At 41.7% G+C, this 27,352-nt stretch overlaps 1 protein-coding gene across 1 annotated transcript in view; it reads right to left on the bottom strand.

The window, feature by feature from the left end:
* The window catches only part of LOC140465908 (vesicle-fusing ATPase), a 273,650-nt gene that overhangs the window by 116,370 nt on the left and 129,928 nt on the right, over positions 1–27,352 (bottom strand). The window contains exons 13-15 of the mRNA XM_072561838.1: positions 16,809–16,904; positions 11,922–12,078; positions 4,946–5,079 (exon numbers count right to left, since the gene is read on the bottom strand). Coding sequence (XP_072417939.1) covers positions 4,946–5,079; positions 11,922–12,078; positions 16,809–16,904 — 387 coding nt within the window. The remainder of the gene's footprint in view (positions 1–4,945; positions 5,080–11,921; positions 12,079–16,808; positions 16,905–27,352) is intronic.

Below are 27,352 nucleotides of genomic sequence, written 5' to 3'. Positions count from 1 at the left end.
CAACACTGACCCTTGCGGTACGCCGCTAGTAACTGGACACCAAGGTGAACATGTTCCATCAACTACAACCCTCTGTTTTCTTTCAGCAAGCTAATTACTGATCCACAATCCCATTCCTCAGCATTTTGGACAATAGCCTACTGTGGGGAACCTTATCGAACGCCTTGCTGAAATCCATACACACCACAACCAGTTTACCCTCATCTACCTGTTTGGTCACTTTGTCAAAAAACTCAATAAGATTCGTTAGGCACGACCTACCCTTCACCAAACCGTGCTGACTATCCCTGATTAGATTATTCTTTTCTAGATGGTTATAAATCCTATCTCTTATAACCTTTTCCAACAACTGAAGCGAGACTCACTGGTCTGTAATTACCAGGATTGTCTCTACTACCCTTTTTGAACAAGGGAACCACATTTGCTATCCTCCAGTCCTCAGGCACTATTCCTGTAGACAACGATGACTTGAAGATCAATGCAAAGGCTCGGCAATCTCTTCCCTTGCTTCCCAGAGGATCTTAGGATAGATCCCATTCGGCCCAGGGGACTTGTCTATTTTCACACTCTGCAGTATTTTTAACACCTCTTCCTTGTGAACCTCAATCTCTTCTAGTCTAGATGCAAGTATCTCTGTATCTTCCTCACCAACATTTTCATTTTCTATAGTGAACAGTGTCAAAAAATATTTATTTAGTGTTTCCCCTATCTCCTCTGACTCCACGCACAACTTCCCACGATTATCCTTGATCGGCTCTAATTTAACTCTCGTCATTCTTTTATTCCTGACATACCTATGGAAAGCCTTTGGGTTAACCCTGATCCTATCTGCCAACAACTTCTCACGTCTCCTCCTGGCTCTTCTGAGCTCTCTTTTTAGGTCTTTCCTGACTTCCTTGTAACCCTCAAGCGCCCTGAGTTTTCACATTTTGTACTAACCTAAGCCACCTTCTTCTTCTTGACCAGGGATTCTACTTCCATGGTCAACCACAGCTCACGTGTTCGATATCTTCCTCCCTGCCTGACAGCTACATACTTATCTAGGATACACAGATTTTCCTGGAATAAGCTCCACATTTTTAATGTGTTCATCCCCTGCAGTTTCCTTCCCCCTTCTACGCTTCCTAAATCTTTCCTAATTGCATCGTAATTTCCCTTCCCCCAGCTATAACTCTTGCTCAGTGGAGTACACCTATCCCTTTCCATCACCTGACAGAATTGTGATCGCTGTTGCCAAAGTGCTCACTTACTTCCAAATCTAACACCTGGCCAGGCTCGTTACCCAGTACTAAATCTAAAATGGCTTCGCCCCTTGTAGATCTGTCTACATACTGTGTCAGGAAGCCCTCCTGCACACACCGGACAAAAACTGACCCATCTATAGTACTCGTACTGTAGTGATCCCAGTCAATATTTGGATAGTTGAAGTCCCCCATGACAACTACCCTGCCCCTCTCACTCCTATTGAGAATCATCTTTGCTATCCCTGTTATTCCATTGTTCAAGAAAGGGAATAAGGATAATCCTGGGAATTACAGACCAGTCAGTCTTACATTGGTGGTGGACAAACTATTAGACAAGATTTATGATACTTGGAAAACCATAGTTTGATTAGAGATAGTCAAAGCTTTGAGAGAGGCATCATGCCTCACAAGCCTCACTGAATTCTTTGAGGATGTGATATAACACATTGTTGAAGTTTTGCAGTGAAAGTGGGGTACATGAATTTAAGCAAGGTGTTTGATAAGGTTCCCTATGGTAGGCACATTCAAAGTAAGGAGGCATGGGATATAGGGAAATTTAGCTGTCTGGATGCAGAATTGGCTGGCCCATAAAAGACAGAGTGGTAGTAGATGGAAGGTATTCAGCCTGGAGCTTGATGACCAGAGGTGCTCCACAGAGATCCGTTCTGGGACGTCTGTCCTTTGTGATTTTTACAAATGACTTGGATGAGGAAGTGGAAGGGTGGGTTGGTAAGTTTGCTGATGATACGAAGGTTGGTGGAGTGGCAGATAGTGTGGAGGGCTGTTGTAGGGTGCAACAGGACATTGACAGGATGCAGAACTGGACTGATAAGTGGCAGATGGAGTTCAGCCTGGAAAAGTGTGAAGTCACTCCTTTTAGAAGGTTGAATTTGAATACAGAATACCTGGATTAAAAGGGAGGATTTTTGGCAGTGTGGAAGAACAGAGGGATCTTAGGGTCCATGTAAATAGATCTCTTAAAGTTGTCATCCAAGTTGATAGGGTTGTTAAGAAGGTGTGTGGTGTGTTGGCTTTCATTAGCAGGAGGATTGAGCTTATGCTGCAACTCTATAGAGCCCTAGTTAGACCACACTTGGAATATTGTGTTCAGTTCTGGTCGCCACATTGTAGGGAGATGTGGAAGTTTTAGAGAGAGGGTGCAGAGGATGCTACCTGGACTGGAGGGCATGTCTTATAAAGAAAGGTTGAGCAAGTTAAGACTTTTCTCACTGGAGCGAAGAAGGGTGAGAAAAGACTTGATAGAGGTGTACAAGATGATGAGGAAGGTTTTTAGGAGTGTTATCAGAGGCCAGTTCGTTACACAGAAATGTGGGTGCGTGGAATGTACTGCCAGTGGAGTCAGATACATGAGGGACATTTAAGCAACTCTTAGATAGGCACATGGATGGTACTAAAATGAAGGGCATGTAGGTTAGTTTGATCTTAGGGTAGGATAAAAAGTTGGCACAACAGCAAGGGCCAAAGGACCTATACTGTGTTGTGCTCAGAATCCCTCCAGTGTGAAAACAGGCCCTTCGGCCCAGCAAGTCTACATTGACCCTCTAAGTTTCCCACCCAGACCCATTTCCCACCCTATTACTCTACATTTACCCCTAACTACTGCACTGAACCTACACATCCCTGAACACTTTGAGCAATATAGCATGGCCAATTAACCTAACTTGCACATTGTTGGACTGTGGGAGGAAACCAGAGCACCCAGAGGAAACCCACACAGACAGTCGCCCAAGGCTGTAATCGAACCTGGGTCCCTGACACTGAGGCTGCAGTGTTAACCACGGAGCCACTGTGCCACCTTGTTCTCTGTTCTATGTTCTAGATGTATGATCCAAGTTTCATCAGATGTATAAATTTATTTTGCGCTTGTACATTTACATAGGTACCAATAGATATCTGACAGTTTACTCAAATGGCCAAACCATAGTTAAACCTGAACATATCACAATCAAATTATGTGTTCAGCTACTCTGACCATGTGTGGCTTTCAACAGCAGTCATCTAGTAGCGATCGGTAGTAGATTGTTAATTTTTCTCCTATACCCTTTGCCTGGTGCACTGAAATCAGTTTGGTACTGTCAAAACCAGGGGCTTAATCCATTACTTCCAACTAGTTGCTGAACCTCAGTTTGCCATTAGTAATCAACAAAAATTCTGCAGAAGGACAAGTGCAAATAAGTCTCAGTCACTTTTCTTTCTGCATGTATTTTATTGTCTATTGTAGAATCTCTGACAGTAGCACATTTTCAGTACTGCTCTGCCGTAAAAGCTTAGATTCTGTGCTCACATCTTGGAGTGGATTCGACACCATGTAAATACATTCTGCTTCTATAGTGCATCACTTTAGGGATACACGATGTAACTGATCTCATTCTTGGTTTGACTATAAGCAGTCACAAAAGGTTAACATCTCACTATAGAAGTACAAGTTGAGGTCAATACAGTGCTCTTTTTGTCAGGGAATTGGAGAGATTGCAAAAGTTAATCAGCATCAGGTTTCAGTTCAAAAAGCACCCTTCCATCTATAACTACCATGATGTCTTAAGTGCACAACCTATTTTCGATAAATTAAACTTTGTGAAATGAAAACTACAACCACGCAGGGCAACAGTCGAAAACATCGAAGCAACTTTACTAAGCTTACCAGTCGAGTTTCATAAACGTTAGTAAATAAGAAGACTGGTAAGTGTCAAATCCCAACTGCTGTCAAACAATGGAGTTCAATCAATCCATTTGACCTATTTTAAACTGTTCCTATCACTTTTTAACAAGATGGATTTGGCATTTTCAGCCACCAGGTGGCAGTGCCTCATTTAAATGAGGCAGCTGAACTGCAATTGCGTCTGCAATCAGTGCACCTGGCAGCTTTTGGTAAATATTTTTTGCGGTGTGAGAAAAGACAGAAACTTAGGATTTCCTCACAACCCGACAGCCATTTATGATACTACTGTAATACAAGAGAACAGCAAGCAATTTGAACATGAAGACCCAAAAATAGCAATGATGAATAATCAGATAATGTTTTAGTTTGGTGGCTTTTTGGGTAGAAGATCTTTTTATTTTACAGAATATTACAATGGAATCTTTTACATCAATCTGATGCTTCATATTGGGCATTGGTTTGCAGTCTCATCCAAAAAGTGCGACAGTAAAATCATCAAGAGGGGTCTGAATGCTTGATCTATGGAGGTAGAGGAGCAGGCAGTAGCAGACACAAAATTGCAATAGAGGCAAGAGAAGTGAAAGAGAAAAAAAAAGAGCAGAGGGAAAGAAATCAGGTAGTTGGAGACTATTTTAACGTCCCTTTTATTCTCACCAGAAATCCTGAGGGTGGCTCTGTCCTCAAAGTCCTGAATTCCAATCTAATCCAGGGCCAAAAGAATGATCCTTTGTCACAGTCACAGTCACACAAGTCCCAATGTGGCACTTGAGCTGTGACTCATTTTCTTCAGTGGAGATGGAAACTTTGAAAATCATCTTTTAAATTGATCAAAATTTTCTGACTCAGAGGCAATTTAATCAGATTATGGAATGGAACAAGCAGTTGTGCAATAGCAAAGTCTATGGGTGGAGACATGGTGTCATAGACTAAAAACGGAAACTACCATGGAGAGGATTAATTTTTTTTTTAAATGTCACAAAGCTTAACAACTGTTAACAGGTCAAGTGCTGAACAAGATCACCTTTTTAATGGCCTGGCATTTCGCTGTTTCAGAGAATCCAATCATTTTATCAGGAGAGCAGATCTTAATGAATGGGAAGCCAGACTTCTCTGCAATCTTCGCAGCCAATGCAGTCTTGCCGCTGTTTGGAGGTCCTGTTCAGAATTAAAATTAGTACTAAATGAACAAATGTAGTGCTTTTTTCTGCATCAGCAATATAAGTAATACAGGCATGTAACAGGCACGTAAGGTTACAACCATACCATAATCTCATACCGGAAAAGACACATGAATCCTTAAGAGTGCAGGTTCATAGCTCCTTGAAAGTGGAGTAGCAGGTATTAGGATAGTGAAGGTGGTGTTTGGTATGTTTTCCTTTATTGGTCAGAGTATTGAGTATAGGAGTTGAGACGTCATGTTGTGGCTGTACAGGACATTAGTTAGGCCACTGTTGGCATATTGCATGCAATTCTGGTCTCCTTCCTATCAGAAGGATGTTGCGAAACTTGAAAGGGTTCAGAAAAGATTTACAAGGATGTTGCCGGGATTGGAGGATTTGAGCTGTAGGGAGAGGTTGAATAGGCTAGAGCTGTTTTCCCTGGAACGTCGGAGGCTGAGGGGTGACCTTATAGAGTTTCATAAAATCGTGAGGGGCATGGATGGGGTAAATAGACAAGGTATTTTCCCTGGGGTGGGTGAGTCCAGAACTAGAGGGCATAGGTTTAGGGTGAGAGGGAAAGATATAAAAGAGACCTAAGGGGCAACTTTTTCACAGAGGGTGGTATGGGCATGGAATGAGCTACCAGAGGAAGTGGTGGAGGCTGGTACAATTACAGCATTTAAGAGGCATTTGGATGGGTATATGAATAGGAAGGGTTTGGAGGGATATGGCCAGATGCTGGCAGGTGGGACTAGATTGGGTTGAGCTATCTGGTCGGCATGGACAAGTTGGACCAAAGAGTCTGTTTCCGTGCTGTACATTTCTACATCTCTATAACATGCCCAACACAAACATATTACAGTATATTCAGCACTACAACACACATCTCCCATATCACCTGGAATCCATCCAAAATCCAGATGGGGCAGAAATATTTAAAACAAAACAAGTTAATTAGTATGAAACTCTGAAAAATTACAATTAAAGTAACACTTTTATTTCTGACAGGATGGTATTGCATGCCACATTTCTCTCAAAACCCCAATTGCCAGCTACAATTGTAAAATAACTGACGTAACAGCAGCTAATTATGTACTTTGACTTGAGTTGAATACTCTGAAGTTTTGGCCAGAACATGTTCCGGCTCAGGCAAGAAAAGACAAGTATGCTAATTTTAGTTAACTCAGAGTCAAAAAGTTACCTTTAAAATGCCTGTCAAGATAGTCTGAGGACTATTTGATTTATATGGAACAAGAATGAGCAAAAGGATCTCTGGTAACAATGAGTTTGAACAGCTAATTGACCTTCCATGATCTTCTATTCTCAATTCTGTGCCTAACCGGTGTTATTCATCAAGTAACAGAATACTGAGGTGCCCGAGATTATACTTTTACCCTACTGTACAAATTGAAGAATTTGACACTGTTTCCAGATTTGGTCCCTTTTACGTCAGTAATGCAATCAGTCAGTAGCAAAGCATCACTGAAAAACGCGTTGAAAAACAAATACAAAGAAGTTACAAGAGGTATGGTTACCATTTTGCTGGTGCTTTGTCTTATTCTTCACATGGTCATTTCATTAAACTTTTAATAGATAATGGATATGACAGATCAGCACACAGCATCTGAACCCATACTCTTGGACCTATACCATATCTTCTACTAGTTCAAGTCAGTCTGTGCATAAGTTCCAGTGTCTGTGAGGCCCAACCCCCTTCCCAACACAATCAAACTGCGAAGAAAGAAACTGAGCTACATGTCTACCAAACTGTTCAACAATAAACTAATAACTTGCATTTAACACGTGGAAAGGATTGGTGTTTTTGCATTTAGGAATATGGGTTACATCCATGACCAACAACTTTAATTGTAACTATTTGTAGAATTTTTAATCAACATGACAGTCTGTTTGATTACTTTATCCAGCCAATCTTTCTTCCTATCTCATCTGATACTTTTATAAGGAATAGACAAATGTTGAAAGTAAAAGCATTTTTTAAAAATGCTCTCATGATTTTTCTGCCTAGTTGCTCGCAGCAGTGTCAAAGAGATAAATCTTGATTTCCAGTCAATTCTGCAAGTTGGCAACATGTTGCTGCCTAAAGTCTATTTGTATGGGATAGATCCATGAGTAAAGAAGGTCACCAATCAAGCATTTATTTTAAGCAGTCAATTTTGTAGCCTCAAATCACATGGGTTTTAGTAAATTATCTAAAGCTCTTGATTAGTTTTTAAAAAGATTTCAAAAACAATAATAAGTAGTCAGAATTTGAAATTAGATTCAGCAACCACTCTTAATTATCTACCAGGTATGTTATCCAATTCTGTGCATTCTTAGATAAAACCCAGGAAGACAAAGAATATGATAGATCTAATTTTTGAAATATCCATTCTTGTCCATTCCTGGTTGCTCTTGAGACAATGGTGGCAGCTTCCTTCTTGAACATGCCATTATGAATTGATACCCAGGATTTTGACTCAGTACAGTCAAGGATGGATGATATACTTCCAAGTCAGGATGCTGAATGGTTTGGAGGGGAACTTACAGGTCGTACTCTAACACGCTTCTGCCTTGTCCTTCTAGATAGAGTTTGATCACAACATGCTGTCTAATGAACCTTGGTGAATCTCTACAATGTATCTTATATGTGGTACACAATACTCTGTTAGTACATCAGTGACGAAGGAAATGAATGGCACCAAATCCACAAGCAATCAAGTGGGCTGCTTTGTCCGGGATACTGTCAATGCTTTCATCAGTGTCCTTCAAGCTGCATCCATCTAGGCAAATGGAAGCATTCCATCACATCTCCGGCTTGTACCTTGTAGATGGAGGACATGTTTTGGGCATTCAGGAATTCAGTCATGTACTTCAGGTTTTTTGGCCTCTGAACTGCTCTTATAGCCACAGTATTTGTATGACCAATCCAATTCAGATTTTGCTCAAAGATAAAACCTAGCAAGTTGTTAGTAGGGGACTCAGCAATAATAACATCACGAAATGTCAAAGGGATGGTCAGGTTGTTTCTTGCTGGAGACGGACATCATCTGGCACTTGTGGGGTGTGGAATTTAATTGACACTTCTCAGCCCAAGTGTGGACCCTTTGCAGATATTGTTGCATTTGGACATACTTCAGTTCCGAATGATGCTAACATTATGCAGCTGTCAGCGAGCATACCTACTTCTGACCATTTGTGATGCCGATAAAGACGGTTGGACCTATGTCACTACCCTGAGGAACTCTTGCAGAGACGACCTTCAACAGAGCTAACTACCTTGAACAACTGCAATCATCTGCCTGTGTGCTGGTATAACTCAAACCAGCAGAGACCTTTCCTCAAACTGACAAGTTTTGCAAGTGGTCCTCGATGTCACACATGGTCAAATGCAGCCTTGATATCAAGGGCAGTCACATTTACCACACCTCTGCAGCTCCTTTTTCTATGTTTGAACTAAGGCTATAATGGAGTCAGAAGCCGAATGACCTGAGCAGGAAAGAATCCTAGCTGGAGGCAGGGACATGATTATAGCACCACAACAACTCTAATTCAGCTTGACTTTTTTTTTACAAATTTTGCATTCAACCTGGTCATAGATATTTCACACTTCTGGAGTAGGTGGGACTTGAATCCAAGCCTCAAGACCCAAGAGGTAGAGCCACTACACTGTGCTGCAAGAATGTTTCAAACCGATTTTTAAAAAAAATTTACAAGCTTTTAGTCACACAGCACATATTGTGCCTCTCCAACCCAAGAAAGATATTTTCACAGGAGAAAGTGAGGACTGCAGATGCTAGAGATCAGAATCCAAGAGTGTGGTGCTGGAAAAGCACAGCCAGTCAGGCAGCATCCAAGGAGCAGGAGAATCGATGCTTCAGGCATAAGTCCTTCATCAGTCCTGTGCTTTTCCAGCACCACACTCTTTGACTAAGATATTTATTCAGACACGTTATGACATAACTCTGGAGGAGGTGGGACTTAAACCCAGGTCTCCTGGCTCAAAAAGGTAGAGATACTACCATTGTACCACATTTTTTGTGGAGTTGCATTTTCTAATCAACCTGTTCAATGATGTTATTGCACACCACTGAAACAGGTGGGACGTGAACTTGGCTTTTCCTGTCTCAAAAGATAGGAATAATACTGCTGTGCCACAAGAGCCTTTGAGCCTCACTTGTTCTTTAATTAACCTATTTCTCTAATCAATCTGTCCTGAGATGTTACTACACACCTGTGGAGCAGATCAGACTTAAACTTGGGCCTTCTAGTACAGGAGTAGAGACACTAGTACCATAGGACTAAGAAGAGCTGATATGTCTTTGACTGTTCGACAGGTCTAGCATTTGTACATAAAAACAAAAGCAAGGGAGACTGGAAAGTCTGCATTATGTCTTTATCACAGAATATAGTTAGCTCTGGCCTCAACTTGGACAATAAATTAATCTTTACCAAAAACTAATTCAAGAGTCAAGCTAAGGTAATATCAAATGCATGTGTACGGTGGGATACTTAAGTAACAAAACCTGCAGTTCTGGGTTCAAACTGCTGCCTTTTGCAACAATGCCAACAGCTATCCTACCTTATTCTTGTATTAATTATCCAGGCTGAAGGTAATGTTGGTCCTGGTAATTGCAACTTATATTTCCAACGATGTGAGGCAATCTATTTCATCCATGGCTTTTATTTTCAGCAGCAGCCAAGCTGTGCCATTGTTCCCACAAACAGCCTTTCTATTACTGAGCACATTGGGGGTTCTGAGTCAGGTTGGCAATCAGTAAGGCCAATGAAATCCAATGCATGATGCAGAGAATACCAATAGATCAATAGAATGAATTTGGCAGAGACAAGATCTCTAGTCGTCTGTTCCTTGGACTGTGCAATTAATTCTTCCAGGAGATATGAGGCAGCATGGTGGCTCACTGGTCAGCACTGCTGCCTTCAGCACCAGAAACCTGGGTTCAATTCCAGCCACTGGGAGAATGTGCAAATTCCACACAGACAGACATTCTCCCAATGGCTGCATGGGTTTCCTCCGGGTGGTCCTGTTTCCACACTGTAGGGATTCTTTCATTCTTTCTTTCTATGTGGACATCAATGAAAAGACTACATTTAGCTGATCCATAACAGTCCTTGAGAAGGCAGAATTAAGGTGCCTTAGAACATTATAGCGCAGTACAAACCCTTCAGCCCTCAATGTTGTGCCAACCTGTGGAACCAATCTGAAGCCCATCCAGCCTCCACTATTCCATTCTCGTCCATACGTGTATCCAATGACAATTTAAATGCCCTTAAAGTTAGCAAATCTACTACGGTGACACTGGGTTCCACACCCCAACTACTTTTACAGAGCTGCAGTAAAACCTCGCAGCTCTTAAACTCAATTCCCCTGTTAATGAAAGCCAAAACACCATATGCCTTCTGCATAACCCTATCAACTTGGGTGGCAACTTTGAGGGATCGATGTACATGGACTCCAAGATCGCGCTGTTCCTCCACACTGCCAAGAATCCGGTCTTTAAACCTGTACTCAGCATTCAAATTTGAAATTCCAAAATGAATCACTTCGCATTTGTCCTGGTGAACTCCATCTGCCATTTCTCAACCCAACTCTGCATCCTGTCATTGACATGCTGTCGCCTGCAACACTATCCACAACACCACCGACCTTTATGTCATCGGCAAACTTACTAACCCCACCCTTCCACTTCTTCATCCAAGTCATTTATAAAAAAACTACAAAAGCAGAGGCCCAAGAATAGTCCGTTTGTGGGACACCAACCTCCAGGTGGAATACTTGCCATCCACTACCACTCGCTGTCTCCTTTCGGCCAGCCAATTCAGTATCCAGACAGGCAAATTTCCCTGTATCCCATACCTCCTAACTTTCTGAATTCTAATAAATTCTTCAGGCATTATTTCCTCTTCCTGAAGCCACATTGACTTGGCTTAGTTTAATATGCGTGATAACCTAATTGGCCCATAATTACCTGCTTTTAGTTGTCTTCCTTTTTGAATAGGGATACTACACTGGCAGTCTTCCAACCCTCTGGGATTTTTCCAGAATCTAACAATTCTTGGAAGATAACTACGAATGCATCCATTATTTCTGCAGGTACTTCCTTTAAAGTCCTAGGATGCATTCCATCAGATCCAGGGCACCTATCATTATTTAGCCCCATTAGTTGTCATTAGAAAAAAGTACTACAGAACCTATTTCATTTTTTTCTCACCCTTTCTTGTGCCATAACTATTTAATATTTGTAATGCTATTGGTGCCTTCTAATGAGAAGATCGATGCAAGTATTTAACTCAATTCCTCATACATTGAATGTATGAAGTAATTGTAAAATCAATTTACTATCCCAGGTGTATGGTGTGTCAGTGTGCTCTTTGTGTAGTAACCATGATAACAAAGTACAAAACACACACTACGTTCAGGTGGTTTATCAGCATCATAACTATTTCTTTACCCTACACACATGAGCATTTGGATTAACATTACTTTTCACTTGAAGATATATAATAAATTCTACTTTTCAAGGATTCTTTTCATATGCCTTCAATACTGCTATGGATTGCTCTTGAACCACTTCAGTCCATTGCAGGATGGAGACTAGGTACCCAATTCAGAATCGAGTGCCAGGATTTTGACCCATCAACAGTAACAAAATGGTAACATAATTCCAAGTCATGATGGTGGATACTGTGTATTCAGAGACCAGGTACGATGCTTCCACTTTCCAGGTCAATGTAAAATAACTAAAGACCCGTGCCCTTGACATGGATGCCCTCTTTATTTCCTTCCCCATTTCACTGGTAAAAATAAGATCCACCTACCTTCCAACAGGACACTGACCAGTGGGGTGCGATCACTGTTCTTAGTTTGCTGGACAAGCAACTCTCCATCATCAAGGGCCCGTGTGACAGGATCGCCCCACACAATGATTCCATTCATGATGTAGCTGTCATAATCTTCCTGGTTTATGCCAAAAGCCTGTGAAAGAAGTTGTGAAACCACATCACACACCCATACTTCTGAAAATCAACACACATCTGACTATCAACTTGATAAATTATTTCAGGGAAGGTACAGAATATAATCCAAAACAAGCTAACATCATAGATAAGCATAGAACACCATTAGACTTTTCAGTTGGTTTGGTATAAACTGTCCCTCAGAGTCAAACAACAGGAAGATGAAGAACTTATGCTGGAAGCATCAACTTTCCTGCTCCTCGGATGCTGCCTGATCAGCTGTGCTTTTCCAGCGTCACACGTTTTGACTCTGATCTCCAGCATCTGCAGTTCTTACTTTCCCCCTACAAACTGCCTATCACCCAACTAAGGTGTTCCCAGCACTCTCATCTCTGCGAGTTACTGCATCTCCAAATGAGAGGGTAGGTAGGCAATCTACTTAGAACATAAAACAGTACAGGCCCTTCAGTTCCACCACATCGTGTCAAGTATTTATCTTAATCAAAGATGAACCTAATCTAAACTCAACACACCTCAAATTTACTGCTGTCCATGTGCTTGCCAGCAGCCACTAAAATGCCCCTCGTGTCTGTGACTCTACTACCACTGCTGGCAGTGCATTTCATGCACCCACCATTCTCTGCGTAAAGAACTTATCTCCCCTATACCTTCCTCCAATCACCTTAAAATTATAACCCCTCATGACAACCATTTCTGCTGTGGGAAAATCTCTGGCGATCTACTCTATCTATGCCTCTCATTACCTTGTACACCTCTATCAAGTCACCTCTCTGCCTTCTTTTCTCTAGTCTGAAAAGCCCTAGCTCACTCAGCCTCTCCTGATAAGACAAGCCCTCCAGTCCAGGCAGAACCCTGGTAAATCTCCTCTGCACCCTCTCTAAAACATTTACATCCTTCCTATAATGAGGAGACCAGAACTGAACACAATATTCCAAGTGTGGTCTAACCAGGGTTTTATGGAGCTGCAGCAAAACTTCACGGCTCTTAAACTCAATCCCCCTGCTAATGAAAGCCAACACACCATACACCACCTTAACTACCCTATCAACCTGGGTAGGGACTTTGAGGGATCTATGTACATGGACCTCAAGATCCTGCTGTTTCTCCAAACTGCCAAGAATCCTGTCTTTAACCCTATATTCAGCATTCAAATTTGACCTTCCAAATGAATAATCACAATTAACCAGATTGAACTCCATCTGCCACTTCTCAGCCCAGCTCTGCATCAGCCCTTGACACTATCTACAACATTACCGACCTTCGTATCATAGCAAACTTAGTAACCCACCCTTCCACTTCTGCATCCAAGTATTTTACAAAAACTACAAACAGCAGAGGTCCAAGAACAGATCCCTGCAGGACACCACTGGCCACCAACCTTCACGGGGAATACTTTCCATCCATTTCCACTTGGTGTCTTCTTTTGGCCAGCCAATTCTGTATCCAAACAAATTTCCCTGGATCCCATACCTCCTAACTTTCTGAAAAGCCTACAGAACCTTATCAAATGCCTTACTGAAATCCATATACACTGCATCCACTGCTCGACCTTTGTCAAATTGTCTCGTCATGTCCTCAAAGAACTCAATAAGGTTTTGTAAGGCAAGACATGCCCCTCACAAAGCTATGCTGACTATCTTTAATCAAACTGTGTTTGTTCCAAATAGTCATAAATCCTATCTCTTAGAATCCTTTCCAGTACCTTGAACACCATAGACGTAAGACTGGCTTGTCTGTAATTCCCAGGGATTTCCCTATTCCCTTTCTTGAACAGAGGCTGTTTAAGTAACGCTTATTGAGAATGTGGGGTAACTTTGTTTCTCTGAGATAGACCAGGAATGGTATGGTGAAAGAGCCTTGGATGACAAGAGAAGAGGAGCTTCTTGTCAAGAGGAAAAAGGAAGCTTACTTAAGATTGAGGAGACAAGGATCTGGCACAGCTTTAAAGAATTATAGGCTAGCTAGAAAATAATGTGAGCATAAGAGGTACAGTTAGTAGGTTTGTAGATGACACCAAAATTGGAGGTGTAGTGGACAGCGAAAAGGGTTACCGCCGATTACAATGGGATCTGGACCAGATGGGCCAAAGGGCTGAGAAGTGGCAGATGGAGTTTAATTCAGATAAACGTGAGGTGCTGCATTTTGGGAAAGCAAATCTTAGCGGGACGTATACACTTAATGGTAAGGTCCTAGGGAGTGTTGTTGAACAAAGAGACCTTGGAGTGCAGGTTCATAGCTCCTTGAAAGTGGAGTCACAGGTAGATAGGATAGTGAAGGCGGCGTTTGGCATGCTTTCCTTTATTGGTCAGAGTACTGAGTACAGGAGTTGGAAGGTCATGTTGCGGCTGTACAGGACATTGATTAGGCCACTGTTGGAACATTGCGTGCAATTTTGGTCTCCTTCCTATCGGAAAGATGTTGTGAAACTTGAAAGGGTTCAGAAAAGATCTACAAGGATGCTGCCAAGGTTGGAGGATCTGAGCTACAGGGAGAGGCTGAACAGGCTGGGGCTGTTTTCCCTGGAGCGTCGGAGACTGAGGGGTGACCTTATAGAGGTTTACAAAATTATGAGGGGCATGGATAGGATAAACAGACAGACTTTTCCCTGGGGTCAGGGAGTCCAGAACTAGAAGGCATAGGTTTAGGGTGAGAGGGGAAAGATATAAAAGAGACCTTTGGGGCAACCTTTTCACACAGAGGGTGGTACGTGTATGGAATGAGCTGCCAAAGGATGTGGTGGAGGCTGGTACAATTGCAACATTTAAGAGGCATTTGGATGGGTATATGTATATGAATAGGAAGGGTTTGGAGGGATATGGGCTAGGTGCTGGCAGGTGGGGTCAGATTGGGTTGGGATATCTGGTTGGCATGGACAGGTGGGACCGAAGGGTCTGTTTCCATGCTGTATGACTCTGACTCTAACTGAAAGGAAACTTTCATTGTTCTAACTTTGTAAAGTCTCGGAGATAGTAAGTACTACAGATGCTGAAGAGTCAGAGTTGATAAAGTGTGGTGCTGGAGAAAGCACAGCAGGTTAGGCAGTATCCGAGCAGGACTGTTGACATTCCAGGCAGGACCCTTCATTACGACCTGATAGTATCTTACAAATTCGTGCAGCCTCCTCTCTCCCATGACCCCAGAAGATTCATTAGTCAGAAAACCTGTAATTGATCTCAAAAATGTCGCACTCTGCAATGTGAACAGTCTTGCATTCAGGAAGAAATGCTGACCCCAACTGGCTTATCTTAAGTAAACAAAGTTTACAGCCTAACTGTTAATAGACCAAAACGTTCAATAGCTTTGAGACTTCAAATGATTCCAAGAGTCAACTCATTGTGAACTTAAAGACAATGGCTGTAATCTCCATCATTGGACACCATCCACCACCTTCCCAATAACTTCATCTGGGTCTCCTTTTGTTCTTTAACTTACCCATGTTTGATGCCAAACAAACTTCAGTTCAGGTCACAGGACCCCCTCCATTTTGTCTTAAAGACAGTTCCAAAACATTAAAATATTTAAAAACTTTGTAGTTGCAACATGATCTGTATCAAGTGCTTGTTACAATAAAAACTGACAATGTGGTAGATACAGAAGTTAACAAAGTCTCACGCGATATTTTAAATCATCTAATCATCATATAATCCCAACAAAGTGGAAGCAGGCCGTTCAGCCCATCAAGTCCACACCGGCCCTCCAAACAGCATCCCACCCAGACCCAACCTGCCCCAGTAATCCACCTGGCCTGCACATTCCTGGACACTACAGACAACTTAACATGACCAATCCACCTAACCTGAATATCTTACACTGCGGGAGGAAACCAGACTACCTAGAGTAAACCCATGCAGACAAGAGGAGAACGTGCAAATTCCACACAGGTAGTAACCTGAGAGTGAAATCAAATCCGGGATCCTGGTGCTGTGAGGCAGCAGCGCTAACCACTTCGCCACCTTGCTGTGCCTATGGGGTATTATGCACACTACTAAAGTGTGTTCCAAAAACAGAAGATAGGCACCGCCATTAAACATGGCTACTGTGATCTAGCAATGCATGCAGTCGCACCCAGAACATCACACCAATTCATGATGACTGAACCATCCAAAGTGAAGTATATCTGATTTTAAAATAAGCACTGTAGCAATTATAAGTGCATTCCAATCAAATATAAATAGTTTTCTCTGAACCACAGTGATTTCAGTAGTTTTCTGTATCAACTGAAAGTAAAATTTATTCTAACTCTGAAATGGGATTAAACTGATTCATATTTTCAAAACAGTCTGCACAAATAATGACAGAGCCAAATGGGGTTACACAAAGCACCATCTAGCAGTGGCACTGGCCACAAAGTTGAAATTCACACAACACCACATTATAGTCCAACAGGTTTATTTGAAAGTGCAAGCTTTCAGAGGTGCAAGCTTCCTTCATCAGGTAACTAGTGGGGCAGGATCATTGGACAGAGAATTTATAGTAACAGATGAAAGTGTCATACAACTATTGCGATGCATTGGGCAGACCTAGACTGCTGTTAAGTCATAAAAATACCTCAGAAAGTTCAACTATGTCTCAAGCCAGACCTTCCAATAAATTCAGAGCCAGTAAATCAACATTATTAAATCCAATGCCAAATCACACCAGTTCTAAACGGACAACAGACAGTCTGGAATGATTGCCATGGAATCAGAGAAGTATTGCGGTTTCAATGTGCAGTGAACAGGTACTTACAGGTTTTATATCATTCTCCAGGGATGTTAAGAAGTCTCCCCTCATTACTTGCAGTTTCTCAGCTTTTTCCATGTCAACTTCCACTTTGGTTGCTGCCTAATTATGGGAGAAATGGTAAATGGTAAATATCAACTTATTTTTAACCTTTAACATTTTACTTTAACAAAGAAAAAAAAACTGAGTTCTCAATACCCAACTGGGCATTCATACAGTAAAACTCTGCAGAAATAAGACATTTGCTCCTTCACACTTTCCAACACTAATCATGTTTTCAGTCCCAGCAGATTATCAGGAAGGAGGCTGTGTAGAGGCAGTATTGTTTTCTGCTAAAGCTCAAGTGAGAGATTATTTTCTATCAATATGTGGAGTATTCAGTAAACAATTTTCAAGAACAGTACACATTTCAATCCCAATTTGAATCCACTTACATTACTAGCTCTATCTATACTGACAGCAACTTTATTCTTCACCCGAGTCATCATGCTCATCTGTAATTTTAATGAAGAAAGAACATGCATTTATATAATGCCTTTCTCCACCTCAGACCATCCCAATGCATTCTGTCGTCAATTAAATACTTGGCAAGTGTAATCAACTGCACACAGCAAGGTGCTACAGACAGCAATGACCAATGCATTTGTGGTGTTATCTGCACGATAAATATCATCTATGTGGAGAACATGCGTCACAGGAACCAGAAGGATTCTTCGTTAATGCAGCAGCCAAAAGACAATACCTCTGACTGTGCAGCATTTTCTCAGAACTGCATGAATTGTCAGTTTCAATTATATAGTCAGCTTTCTAGAATGGGTTTGAATTTACTATCTTCTGATTCTGAGATGGAATATCATCATGGAACCAAGATCCCCAGCCCAGCGTTCCCTTGTGGCACAGAGGTAGTATTGCCCCTAGACCAGGAAGTCCGGGTTTAAGTCCCACCTGCATCAGAGGTGTGCAAATAATATCCCTGAACAGGTTGATTAGAAAAAAAAAGAAGGTTAAATAAAAAAAAGCCAAGTGATAGTGCCAGGAAAAACTACAAAACCTTGGAAGGAATCATAGCCAAGACCTGTTCAGTCTTGACTGCCGACACTTGGAAGAATCATCAGTAGAGAACCTTTCCCAAACCCGAAGTGACCATGACCTGAAAGGTGCCCCTGTTAACATGGTACATTAGTGGGCAGCACGGTGGCACAGTGGTTAGCACTGCTGCCTCACAGCGCCTGAGACCCGGGTCAATTCCCGCCTCAGGCGACTGACTGTATGGAGTTTGCACGCTCTCCCCGTGTCTGCGTGGGTTTCCTCCGGGTGCTCCGGTTTCCTCCCACAGTCCAAAGATGTGCAGGCCAGGTGAATTGGCCATGCTAAATTGCCCATAGTGTTAGGTAAGGGGTAAATGTAGATGTAGGGGTATGGGTGGGTTACGCTTCGGCGGGGCGGTGTGGACTTGTTGGGCCGAAGGGCCTGTTTCCACACTAAGTAATCTAATCTAAACTTTCCATGGTACTGATCAGCAACAAAAAACAAAGAACATTCCCGAGTATGACTACATACTTGATAAACATACCTACAGAATTATCATGGCAACTAACAAGTTAGGTCACTTTAAAAAGTTTAATGAATCAAAGTACTGGCAATGCTCGCAGCCCAGCCGGTCAGTGGAACATGAGGTGGGAATTTAAACTGTAAGCACTTGGGTACTGCAGTCTTAACAGCCCCACCTATCAGGAGCTGTCATCAATGTGGTTTTATGTATCAGTAGCACCCAATTCACCTGCAGATGACCAAAGTAACTCCCAAAACAGATTCTTTCCAAGTCCACACCTTACGCAATCATCTACATGGACACAAGTAAGAGCCCCAAAAAGGTTAGACTGTCACCCACACGGAGCTAATGTGACCTTTAAACTCCATTAGATGATCAGTAGTACATGCATAGAACTGCCTGAAGCACAACTTCTCTCTGATCCTATGGAACCAAGCTTCTCACCTTGGTTCAAACAGCTGTCCATGTACACAATAACAGATCCCTGGGGAGCTGCAGAACACAAAAGACACTTAACACATTGTTGTGCAACAGATACTTGGAGCTGTAAGCAACATCACTTTTGCAGCATCAAGACTAGCTGTGCCCTCTGGCACAAGTCCCGGTGTTTCAAACACTCTCGTACATGCACTGCCAAGCATAGGCTGCTTCACAGCTAATCTACAGTCAAATTACCTGCTTTTGTTTAATGACTTTGAAAACGTTGTAATGCAAAGTAGCTACTTGGCTCTATTTGAGCAAAGAAGTTAAATCTTTTGAAAGAAAATCAAAATCATTGGAATGTTGAAAAGTATACTTTATTACAACAGCCATATCACAAAATAAAGACCTTAGTTCCATTTCCATACTGCCAATCTTAGTCTTCACTAGAATTGATTTAAACTCAGTCTAGAAAATACGCTACATTATACACATATTCGACAAAAGAATGTAGAACAAAAGACAAGTGCTCTAAGAATTCACCTTACTTTACAAAGCCATGTCTCAGGGCTGTAAAGGAATCAAAACCTAGACTTTGTCTATTTTCCCTATCCATGTCCCTCATAATTTTATAAGCCTCTATACAGTCACCACTCAGCCGTCAACGCTGCAGGGAAAATAGACCAGTCTATTCAGCCTTTTCCTATACCAACAAACTGGCAATATCCTTGTAAATCTTTTCTGAACCAAATAACACCAAAATTGGGTGGATTGTAGTGGACAGTGAAGAAGGTTACCTCATAGTACATTGGAATGGGCTAATGAGTGGCAGATAGAGTTTAATTTAGATAAATTAAAGGTGCTGCATTTTGAAAAGGCAAATCAGGGCAGGACTTATACACTTAATGGTAAAATCCTGAGGAGTGGTGCTGAACAAAGCGATCTTGGAGTGCTGGTTCATAGTTCCTTGAAAGTGGAGTGGCAGGTAGATAGGATAGTGAAGGCAGCATTTGGTATGCTCGCTTTTGTTGGTCAGTGCATAGAGTAGTAGGATTTGGAGGTCATGTTGCAGCTGTACATGACATTGGTTAGGCCACTATTGGAATACAGTGTGCAATTCTGGTCTCACTGCTACAGGAAGGATATTATGAAACTAGTGGGTTTGCTTTGACTGATTTCATCTACCTGAAACAACAGAAGCCATCTTTGTTTATACGTGATCATAAATGACTTCTTATCCCACTCACACAAGCAGTCTGAAATGCGTGCAAGTACAACGAGGCACCTTTATTGTCTGTCTGTGCTTTAGGTTTCAGTCGTAGAGTTTGCCTCAAACTCAATCTTCAGGATCAGCTCAAGCATGAACCAAAAGTGCAACTGGTTCAGCACACTAATTTAGTTCCATTGCCTTGTATCCCTCTCATAAATTAAAAATTGAGACAGAGTTTTAAAAAACTGGTAAAGTTGAAGTATTGTTAAATGAAAGAGACATTGTACCGTACAAAATCGAGCAAAGTTTGGAAATACCAACAAGTAGCAGCGACTAACAAAGATTTTTGTTGCATACGTGCTTCTTTAACCAAACCAGTGAAAACTGATAAAGCTTTAGTGTTACTTTTGTGCATTTCGAATTGTAATTCGGAATTAAAATCATGAATTTGCTCATGTTAGTAGCACAAATCTAGGTCATACAACAATTTAAATATACATTATTAAATGCATGCAAAGTGTACAGAACATCCGAGACAAAGCACTGAAAAAGACCTCCCTGAATGTTTCATCCTGAAGGACATGGCACTTTGTATAGCTTCACCCTTCACACTTGTCCAGACTAGTTCAAGGAATAATGGAGCAGAAATGTCAGGGGGCAGTGCTGTCAAAAGGTTAAGATGCATTGTGAAATGTCTGTATATTTTTCAAAAAGTAACAGCTCATGAAAATGGACTTTTGGACCTACACTGAAAAGTTGTTCAACTTCTGTGTCACAGACAGGAAGGGGAATGGAGAACATTTTTAAGTTCCCTGAAACAAAGTTTGACAGGGGGAGTGGAAGGAATTGGAGACCCTAATCTAGTGGTCAAACATGTTTATCCAGTGATGCAGAAGTTCGGACGGGGTACAAACCAGCGGTCTGGACTGGTGGATTTACATCATGAAAACAATTGGAGTACAATTGACCTCAGCACACATTATCCAAAAACTACTTGCTTTTATATAGCATGTTTATCACAGTAAAATATCCAAAATATCCCAGAAGAAGAACACAGCAAACTAGTAGAAGAATAGAAAAATGAATGGCTGTAAGTCAGAATTCTAATTCATGCACAGACCTTGTTTCATTTAAGGGATTGGGAGAAAGTGAGGACTGCAGATGCTGGAGATCAGAATCAAGAGTGTGGTGCTGGAAAAGCACAGCAGGTCAGGCAGCATCCGAGGGGCAGGAGATTCTATGTTTCGAGTAAAAGCCCTTCATCAGGAATGAGGCTTGTGGTCCAAGAGGGCTGAGAGATAAATGGGGTAGGTGGGGGAAGAGAGGTAGCTGGGAATGCGATATGTAGATGAAGGTGGGAGTGAAGGTATAGGTCGAAGAGATGTGGAGCAGATAGATAGGAAGGAAGATGGACAGGTAGGACAGTTCAAGAGGGCGGTGCCAAGTTGGAAGGTTGGATCTGGGATAAGGTGGGGGGGGGGGGGGGTGTGAGGAAATTGGTGAAATCCACATTGATCCATTGTGGTTGGAGGGTTCCAAGGCGGAAGATGAGGTGTTCTTCCTCCAGGTGTCAGGTGGTTAGGGTTTGGCGGTGGAGGTGGCCTGGGACTTGCAGGTCTTTGGTGGAGTGGGAGGGGAGTTAACGTGTTCGGCCACAGGATGGTGGAGTTGTTTAGTACGTGCCCCCTCGAGAACATCTCCACCTTCCTCTCTGACCTATCACCTTCATCTACCTATTGCATTCTCAGCTACTTTCCCCCCAGAACCACCCCCCTCCCATTTATCTCTTAGCCCCCTTAGGCCACAAGCCTCATTCTTGATGAAGGACTTATGCTTGAAATGTCGATTCTCCTGCTCCTCAGATATTGCCTGACCAGCTGTGCTTTTGAGCATCACACCATTTAATGGATTGTCCAATCTCTGCCATCCCCTCAGGTCCCCTATCAGTCGAACGACAGAGGGAACGAATTGCATTCCATAAGGCTAGATAAAGACCAGACCAAAGTCTGAGCAAAGCATTGAGAAAGAAAAAAAAAGTGAAAAGCAAGATATGCTTCATTTTATGTACTCCTTCAGCACCTCACTTTTCTACACAAACACAAGAGCTACGAGAGGTCAGGATTCAGTACAAGAACCACCATGCATATAGGATATTTATATCGTGCTATTGTGATACAGCCAGACTGACTGAGCTGGATGTTTGCTGAGTGCCCAATGCTTTCCCAAAACAAAAAAAAAGTACAAATTATTTCCAAAACGCTCAAACATCAACAGGAAATTAAAGCAAATGGAGCAAAAGTTGGAAAATTCATGAAATATTCTCACGAGCTCAGCATTGTGCGAAATTCCATTGCTAAGGGGCAAACTCCAATTCAACAAACAAGTAATTGCAAGATCTCATTCAGATGAAACACATTGACTCATCAGATGGAAAATGGCTGTTAAATGTAGCCTTGTGCTAAGTCGATGCATTATTAAAGCTTTATTAGACATCACACCTTACAGGCAGGTTACAGTGCCAAGAAACAAAATGAATCTCAATGCGATGATGTTTCCCACCTTAATACTAGTTGCAGCCACTACCTGAAGCAATCTACAATTCTGAACATTGATCCCCCGAGAAGACCTGCTCTTGCAAGTAGTTGATAAATGAAACAGAGCCACATCTCTCCATTGTTCCACTGGACCCTTGGCTGTCCCAAAACAAATCAGACTTTGCTCAGTATTGTATCCTGGATGACCTACAATTTCCTGTAACTCAGTTTAAGGGTTAAGTCATTGATGACAGGTTTTACCAACCACTCTGCTCATCTATTACACCCCTGGATAAGTTCTTAGGTCAAACTAGAACACTTCCTTTCTCTTTCGCAAGAAACTAGGTTTTAATCACTCATGACCAGTTCTGTTTACTTCTCCATTCGCAACTTAGTCTTAACCTCAAGTGTACCTCTGCCTTCAGAATTCTCTTCATTGCCTTTGTCTCCTCCAGGCACTATTACTGTTTAGGATCTCCTCACCATCACCCATTTGAAACAGCACCTTGTCTAAAACTCAGTCACACAGCCTCCTGCAATCTTGCGTAAAGTTGAAGAAACATTTCACCTGTACCTCCTCCAATCTTGTGTATTGTCTGCAATAATTTGCTCCTACTTATTATGATCTACTTGTCCATTATCACCATCTGCATCAGTGCATGTTGCACTGGGGAGGGAACTATTTAATTGAAAGCTGCTGTTAGCTCATAGTGAGCTTATGAACATCAAAAGTGGAAAAGCATCAGCCTCTGATTTGAGGTGAAGCTTGGAAGTTAATTGGCTGTAGTGAGCAAGTTGTTGGGATTGCTGCAGACAGTTGGAGGCTGCTGTCAGCTTTGGCTGGGAAATGCTGCTCATATGGTGTGGGTTTGGTTGCAGATGGTGGAAGGGAGGAAGAGACTGCAAAGGGCGGAGGGGGGGGGGGAAGGAGGAAGCTCCAAAAGTTGTGGAGGGGGTAAAGGAGACAGCTTCAAAGTAGGTGGGGCAAAACAGAGGCTGCACAGTTGGTGAGAACAAGGTGGCTGCAAAGCAGTGGGTTGAGTATGAGGCTGCAAGGAGACAGAACAGTTTTAAACTTGTCAACAATGGAATACTTAACTACCTAGAAGCCAAGAAATGCTGAAATCAATAATGTCATGAAATAATTGAAAATGAATGCTCGATATCTAGTTTGATGCTTCATATGAACAGCTACTATTTTGGGAAAAATTAAGTGAATCCTACCGCAAAGAAACTGTTAAATGTTAATCTACAATTGGGATCTGAGATGCAGTTAATTGGGTAATAAAAGCCTGGTTAAACTGCGACAGCTTTGCGTATATATAATGTAAACAAATTAACTGTGACATCACCAGTCTGCTGTGATAGCTTTTACTTTGTATACGTTATGCAGGAAAAAAAACTTCTGATTTTAATTTGTCTTGTAGTTATTTCAGTTCTGTGTGCAGAGGAAATTAATGCTGTCCATCAGGGGGTCCATGTGGACTTGGTGGGTCGAATGACCTATTTCCACACTGTAGACACTCTTCTAATAATTCTTGTGTGGTGTGACTTTAGGTTTAATCCAAGGCTGGTAATTGAGGATATTAATGAATTCTTCTGATTCCAAGTGTACAAGTACTCCACTTGTCAACTTTAATACAGAAGGTATTGATAGTATGTAATGCATTACTAAATAAATTAGTTAGTAAAGGACCACGTGAAAAGCAAACATAGCAGATGCAAACTTGTTCAGTCCCATTGATTCTACTGGACCCACAAAACATCGCAAATACAATCACTGAAACTGTTAGAAAGGAATGGAATCAGGGGAGATAAGGGTCCTGCAAATAGGAGACACATCAGTCAATAGATTTCTCTCTCTGCCATAATCTGGACTGACACTCCAGTGTGGTTCTAAAGGAGTACTGTCACCTCAGAGTTGCCATTTTTCAACTGAGACATTAAACAGCTCCCATTAATCATGGTAACATTCAAATCTCAATCTCAAAGAGTTGGGCGGTGAGGCATTCTCCCTAGTCACTTGATCAATACTTATAATCTGTACTTTGATGTTGGCTGAGGAACATGTTCATTATCTCAAACAGCATTTGCAGTATATAAACTGGCTGCCATGTTACCTGCAAAACATCAGATACGTTTAAAAAGTGCTAAATTGATTGGAAAGTGGTTTGGGATGTTCTATGAATGGTGCTATATATAACTGTTTCATGCAAAGCATAAGTTTCCCCAGAATTAACCATAGTTTGTTCTTCAAATTTGCAGAAAATACCTGGATGAATCATGCTTTTACAGCAAGCTGCAACAAGGAAATCATAAGAATCAAGGAAACAGGCAACGTTCCTTGAGGATACAATCATAATCAAATTTCCTGCACAGCCCCAAAACGATGTATAGATTAAACCTTTTAAAATTCTCAAATTATGAACTCTGCTTGCGTTCTAAATCCTGTCCAAATCCAGAGTCATCTGGAACAAGGTGCTGTGTGCCAACATTCCAGCTTGATTTAAAGCATCTTACAGTGAAATGCCTAAAGCACCACAGATGGCGGGTCTGAATGAATCCGAACTAACTTTGATGCAATTCCTGGGAGAGGTCAAATATCTTTATCTTGACACTGAGCTTAATTCATCAATAGAATGAGTAGGACAAATAGCACAGACATCCATTAGGCACTGTGAGCAATCAGCAGCAGAACTGTATTCTACCACCTCATTGCCTGTTGGCGTGCAAATAGCAGTACCAGGCAGACCCAAAAATAAGGACAACATACATATCAAACAATGGCAGCAGAGAAATAAGCAAGCTCACATAAACTGATTTGATCAAATCTCTGAGTCTCACAACATTCAGACACAAATGAAGACGACCAGTTAAAAACCAACTGGAGGAGAAGACCCCATAAATATTTCTATTCTGGGGAGTCCAGTACATCAGTGCAAATATCAAGGATGTAGCTTTTATAACTCACTTCAGCCAGAGTGCTGAGTGCATAATCTGTCTGTCCATTATGTTCACTGATAACTATACAGGATTCAGTATCATTGGCAACTCCTCAGACACTGAAGCAATCATGCCCATACGTAACATGACCTGGACAACATCCTGGCTTGGGCGAGTGGCAAGTAACATTTGCACCATCTTAGTGCCAGGGAATGATCATCTCTAACAAGACAGAATCCAAGCATCTGCTCTTGACATTCAATATCATTACCTTGCCTGGATCCCTCACCATTAACATCCTAGAGATAGCAGTGACCAAAACTAAACTGATTAAGCCATATAAATGTTGTGGTGAGTAACTTATCTCCTGGCTCCCCATGGCCTGTCTTTTCTCTAAAAGGCACAAGTGGAGGATGTGATGCATAAGTGTGGATCCAATATGACCGAAGCAGCTCAGCAGCATCCAGGACAAAACAACCCATTTGATTGACATTCCATTCATACGATAAACATCTACTCCCTCCACTTACTCACAGTAGCAGCAGTGTGTACCATATACAAAATGAATGACAGCAACTTGCCAAGCCTCTTCTGACACCACCTTAGAAACACTCAACCTCTACCACAGAGATGAATAAGGACAGCAGGCAGATCAGTACACCACCATCTGAAAGTTCTCATCCTGACTTGAAACTAACTTGTTCTCTGTTGCTCAGAGAGAATCTTGGAACTTACTTCCCAACAATACTGGCTCACAGTGACCACACATGAGAGGACCATGCAAAAGTTCAAAGTGGCAGCTTACCACTACCTTCCCAAGGACAATTGGGGAGGAGAGACAAACGGTGGCCCAGCCAGACAGCCTCATATCCCATCAAAGGATAATAAGTGCTGATCATACCTACATATTTCTTACAACACTATATGGCTGAGATACATATTTCAGAAATGTCAATATACAGTAAGATTCTGATACAAGCCAGGATTGGGGATATAAGGAGGAGAGAAAAAATACTGATAGGTTAAGTGAGCAAAAGTGTGGAAAATGGAGTATAATGTGGGAAAATGCAAATTAAAAATAAGCATATTATCTAAATGACGAGAGCCGAACTTCTGCGATCGTTCTTCATAACTGAAGTGTCTCATACCTGGTATTATTCTTGCAGATATTTTCTGTACTCTGTCCAATATGTTCAAGTCTGACCTAAAGTATGGTACCCAGAACTGTACACAATATTCAGCTGAGCTCTAAGTAGTTTCTCCTACAGGTTCAGCCTAACCGCCTGGTTCTTGTACTTTATGCCCCGATTAATGAAGCGGAGAATACAGGAGTTTTATTAAAAAGCTCTTGCTACCTGACCTGTCACATTAGTGATACATGCATGGGTACATCCAGGTCCCTCTGCTCCTGCACACCCTTCAGAATACTACCCTTCATTTTATAGCATGTCTCCATGTTCACTGTAACAAGATAAACTGTCTCACACTTCTCTGCACTGAACTCCATCTGCCATCTTCCGGCCCAGTCCATCAATTTCTCTATATCCTTTTGGAGTTCTACAATGTTCTCCTCTCAGTTCACGATCCTCCCAAGTTTTGCATCATCTGCAAACTTTGACATTGTCTCTTGCACACCAAGAACTAGATAACTGCTATGCATCAGAAAAGGTAAAGGCTCTCAACCTAAACACTGCATGACCATATTAAAACACAAGGTGTTCAAGGAAAACTTAATTAACATGAGCAGTTCCTTTGAATCTTATCTGGAAATTACAGTACTGTAAATTGAAAAATTATTGACCGCACATCTATCTAGAAATTAAGAGTGATACAAATCTTATGTGGGACACGATGAATACTGAGGGCTGCGTTGCTAAGTTTGCAGATGATG

Source organism: Chiloscyllium punctatum, chromosome 42 (genome assembly GCF_047496795.1).
Source record: "Chiloscyllium punctatum isolate Juve2018m chromosome 42, sChiPun1.3, whole genome shotgun sequence".
Taxonomy (NCBI): domain Eukaryota; kingdom Metazoa; phylum Chordata; class Chondrichthyes; order Orectolobiformes; family Hemiscylliidae; genus Chiloscyllium; species Chiloscyllium punctatum.
Note: the sequence above shows the minus strand (reverse complement) of the source record. Positions and strands in the feature narration are given on the sequence as shown.